Source organism: Babylonia areolata, chromosome 2 (assembly GCF_041734735.1).
Source record: "Babylonia areolata isolate BAREFJ2019XMU chromosome 2, ASM4173473v1, whole genome shotgun sequence".
NCBI classification, from domain to species: domain Eukaryota; kingdom Metazoa; phylum Mollusca; class Gastropoda; order Neogastropoda; family Buccinidae; genus Babylonia; species Babylonia areolata.
In genome coordinates, this window is record NC_134877.1 from 24,502,733 (window position 1) to 24,507,732 (window position 5,000).

Sequence of the window (5,000 nt, forward strand, 5' to 3'; positions counted from 1 at the left end):
ACACACACATACACACACACACACACACACAAACACACAAGGAGGCGGGGTGGCGGGGGTGGGGGTTGTGGTGGGGGTGGGGCGACGTGACGAATGTAGGAATTAAGAGTCCCACAGGGATTAATTATAAGCATGACAAATTAATGATAAGATGAGATTTTGGTCACGTTGTCATGCCGTGTGACTCCCTTCCACTCATAACGTCAGCCGTCAGGAATAAAGCGGCGGGCAGGTTCCATGTGTGATCTGAAGCATTGCCATGCCTCATAAACTAGAAACGTTTTATAAGCTGCTGAATTGAAGACTACAGAATCAGAAATACAGAATACTTTACTATCCCATCAAGAGAAACTCATGGCTGGTGTATGTACGAAAACATCACAGTTGTGATCAGTATGCATACATAAAAGATAACAAAAATTAATGCTCAAGTGCTGATTTGATATTGTATTGTATTGTATTGTATTGTATTTCTTGTCACAACAGATTTCTCTGTGTGAAATTCGGGCTGCTCTCCCCAGTGAGAGCGCGTCGTTACACCACAGCGCCACATTTTTTTGGGGGGTATTTTTTCCTGCGTGCAGTTTTGTTTTCCTATCGAAGTGGATTTTTTTTTTTTTTTACAGAATTTTGCCAGGAGCAACCCTTTTTGTTGCCGTGGGTTCTTTTACGTGCGCTAAGTGCATGCTAGCACACGGGACCTCGGTTCATCGTCTCATCCGAATGACTAGCGTCCAGACCACCACTCAAGGTCTAGTGGAGGGGGAGAAAATATCAGCGGCTGAGCCGAGATTCGAACCAGCCGCACTCAGATTCTCTCGCTTCCGGGGCGGACGCGTTACGTCTAGGCCATCACTTCACTTGATGTGAACCTCAATCATATATATATGATAGTCAGTCGTGTCCGACTTTGACCATCAGAACAGCAGAGGAGGCAACTGCTGTCCCGACTATTTGGGCTAGAATTTGATTATAGTGGAGAGTATCTTGCCCAAGTACATCCCCACACTCTCGGCCAAGAGGGTTTTCGGACAGTCGGCGTTGGGATGGTTCCCAAAGGCCAACTAGCCCACAAGGCTGCAGCACTAAGAGCATATGCAATTTTGCCTCCTTGTTTGATAGTCATAGTCTTCCACAAAAAGACTAAGCTGTTAGTGGTTTCCCATTGACTGGAGAAACCATTGATAATACAGCTCTCACTTTGCTGTTGGCCCAAATGTAAACTTATGTCAATCTGTGATACAAGTCAGACACATGTAATTGCACTGCTGTCACTCTCATTCAGTATGAATACATAAAGGGCATGAAACGTTACAAGTTGATGTAAAACCTCAAAGATCAACTACACGTGGTAAGACACAGTTCATCAGACATGATTTATCATACTAGAATGAAAACAAAGGCACGCATGATTAAAACTAGACTATTAAACTGTATTTTGAAATCACTCTGTCTCTCTCTCTCTCTCAAACAGTATTTAGAAATCTCTCTCTCTCTCTCTCTCTTATACACACACACACACACGCACACACGCACACACACACACACACACACTTTTTTTGTGGGGCTTCCATCCTCCTCTTTTTTCCCCACTTTTTCTTTTTTTCTTTTCTTTATTTTTTTTTCTCTCAAAAAACTACTAGTAGATGAATTTTATGCTATGACTGTGTACAATGTGTTGTTCATCAAAATTTTACTGTTCGTTCGTTGATTCTCTTGTGTCGTGTTTAGCTTTTGGGTGGATTCATAAGTGGTGTGTGTGTGTGTGTGTGTGTGTGTGTGTGTGTGTGTGTGTGTGTGTGTGTGTGTGTGTGTGAGAGAGAGAGAGAGAGAGAGAGAGAGAGAGAGAGAGAGAGAGAGAGAGAGAGAGATGTACCATTTTTGTGCAGTGAATGATATGTGGGGTGCGAATCGTTTTATCTCATTAAAAAAAAAAATTATCATACCTTTGAAGCACTGCTCTTGAAAGAGGAGAATCGTGCTATATAAGCCTCCATATGATTATTATTATCATCATCATAAACACAGTCTCCACTCGCACACACCGCGACCGATAGCCTTTCAAGTTTCATTCAATTATTATTTATTTATTTTTTTGGGGGGTGGGGGGTACAATTTGCCCCAGGGTGTTTTTGTGGCATGCGATGTAGGAGTGTTTGATGACTGTATACAGTTGTCTTGAGTAAAAAAAAAATATATATTGTTCTAGTGTGTTGCTGCATGCATTCCTGAGTGTAACAGCTGGCGATTTTGTGTCTGCGTTTATTATTGCAGTGTTAAAAATGATCACCCACAACATCCATCCGCATATCTCTCACCCCTCAGAGAGAGAGAGAGAGATAGAGAGAGAGAGAGAGAGAGAGAGAGAGAGAGAGAGAGAGAGAGATTCTTATTTTACCTTTGATGCAAACATTATTACAAATCATTTTATTTCCTTGAACACTCCATGCGCTATCAAGAGCCACAGGTGGATTAAATCTTAAAAAATCCCTTCTTGATTCGTGTGTGTGTGTGTGTGTGTGTGTGTGTGTGTGTGTGTGTGTGTGTGTGTGTGTGTGTGTGTGTGTGTGTGTGTGTGTGTGTGTGTGTGTGTGTGTGTGTTTAAACATACGCAGTTTATTTGCTGGATGCTTTTTTTATTTATTATTATTATTATTTTTACATTGTTGTGCAATACCTATTGTCTTACTACGCGCGCGTGTGTGGTTCGTTTTAGTCTATCGTCACAGTTCCTATTTTACTTGTTTCAATGTCTTTTATGGTGCGCGTGTTCAATTATTTTGTTGTTGTTGTCTGTTGGTGTTTACAATGAGCCTGTGACTGCACATGTTAATTTCCATGTGGACTAATAAAGTGTTTTTGAATTAGAGTTTGAATCTGAATTGAAATAATGAATATTATTATCTTGGTACGTTCAGTTCCTTCAGCGCATACAAAACCCTGCTGCCCGACTCGTCCTCAGAAAGAAAAGATCTGAGCACATCACTCCTCTCTTGCAAACATCTCCACTGGCTCCCTGTCTCACACAGAATAAAGTACAAGATCAGCACTCTATGTTATAAATGTATTCACAAATCTGCCCCTATCTCCTACCTCTGTGGCTGCCTTCACCTCTACACTCCATCTCGCTCACTACGATCGGCTTCGGATCCACTCTGTTTACGCATACCCACATTCAAACACTCGACTGTTGGTCGCCGTTCTTTCTCTGTCTCTGGACCTTGTAATTGGAATGAACTTCCTCTTTCGCTTCGTCAGGTCTCCACACTCAGTTCTTTCAAGTCTGGCCTTAAAACCCATCTCTTCCCAAAATAGCCTCCCTTCCCTGCCTCTTCCTTGTCTTAATTTCCCCGCCCCCCCCCCCTTCCCCCAGTTTTAGAGTTATGCATGCGTTTGAATGACTGGTGCGAAAGCGCTTTGATTTGTCTCTGCACAAAATTCAGCGCTATATAAATGTAATAATAATAATAATAATAATAATAATGGATACTTATATAGCACACTATCCAGAACTCTGCTCTAGGTGCTTTACAAAAACGCTTTTGTTAACGTAAAACATTGCATCTATGTTACATACACACACCAAAAATTAAAGTGACGGCGAACGAGAACAAAACGAAAGACCTACTGACCCACCCATTCTTAATTAACACCATCCCCCAACCAGCTTCACTCCAGTCCCATCCACTACCCGACACACACACACACACACACACACACACACACACACTGCATACATACATTTTAACACACACACACACACACACACTGCATATATACATTTTAACATACGTGTGTATCTAACAGCTACCTTAACACATACGCACACATAGGCAGGCAACAAACTTACATAAACACACGCACACACAAATACACATTCATATACATGCATGTAGCTATGTACACAGCTTAACTATGTGTGTATACATATGTATGTAAATGTAATAATAATAATAATTATTATAATTATGTGTGCGTGTTGAGATGATTCACGACGGGAAAGACAACGCGTTGGAGGTGTTCCAGCAAGCCCTGCAGGACCTGTTCCCCGCGGACAGCAGGGACAAGGCCGTCGTACTGGACGTCGGGGCTGGCACAGGTCGTGCCGGACAGGCGGTGAGTGGGTGGTGGTGATGGTGTTGATGATGGTAGTGGTGGTGATGATGGTGGTGGTGGCGGTGATGATGGTGATGATGATGATGATGATGGTGGTGGTGGTGATGGTGGTGATGGTGGTGGTGGTGGTGATGATGGTGGTGGCGGTGGTGGTGATAGTGATGGTGATGATGGTGGTGGTGAAAATGGTGATGGTGGCGGTGGTGGTGATGATGATGGTGGTGGTGGTGATGATGATGGCGGTGGTGGTGGTGTGGTGGTGATGGTGATGATGGTGGTGGTGATGATGGTGGTGGTGGTGATGGTGATAGTGATGGTGATGGTGGTGATGATGGTGGTTGTGGTGATGATGGTGTTGTGATGATGGTGTGGTGATAATGGTGGTTGTGGTGATGATGGTGGTGGTGGTGGTGGTGATAGTGATGGTGATGGTGGTGATGATGGTGGTTGTGGTGATGATGGTGTTGGTGGTGATGGTGATAATGGTGGTGGTGATGATGATGGTGGTGGTGGTGGTGGTGGTGGTGGTGATGATGATGGTGGTGGTGGTGGTGGTGGTGGTGGTGATGATGGTGGTGGTGGTGGTGGTGATGATGGTGGTGGTGGTGGTGGTGATGATGGTGGTGGTGTGGTGATGATGGTGGTGGTGGTGGTGATGGTGGTGGTGGTGGTGGTGATGATGGTGTGGTGATGATGGTGTTGGTGGTGATGGTGATAATGGTGATGATGATGGTGGTGGTGGTGGTGATAGTGATGGTGATGGTGGTGATGATGGTGGTTGTGGTGATGATGGTGTTGGTGGTGATGGTGATAATGGTGGTGGTGATGATGATGGTGGTGGTGGCGGTGGTGTTGGTGGTGATGGTGATAATGGTGGTGGTGAT

The 5,000-nt window shown here is 44.1% G+C and overlaps 1 protein-coding gene across 1 annotated transcript in view; it reads left to right on the forward strand.

Annotated features, from left to right (window-relative positions):
* The window catches only part of LOC143279370 (methyltransferase-like protein 27), a 17,386-nt gene that overhangs the window by 3,263 nt on the left and 9,123 nt on the right, over positions 1–5,000 (forward strand). Inside the window, exon 2 of the mRNA XM_076583394.1 lies at positions 3,985–4,116. Coding sequence (XP_076439509.1) covers positions 3,985–4,116 — 132 coding nt within the window. The remainder of the gene's footprint in view (positions 1–3,984; positions 4,117–5,000) is intronic.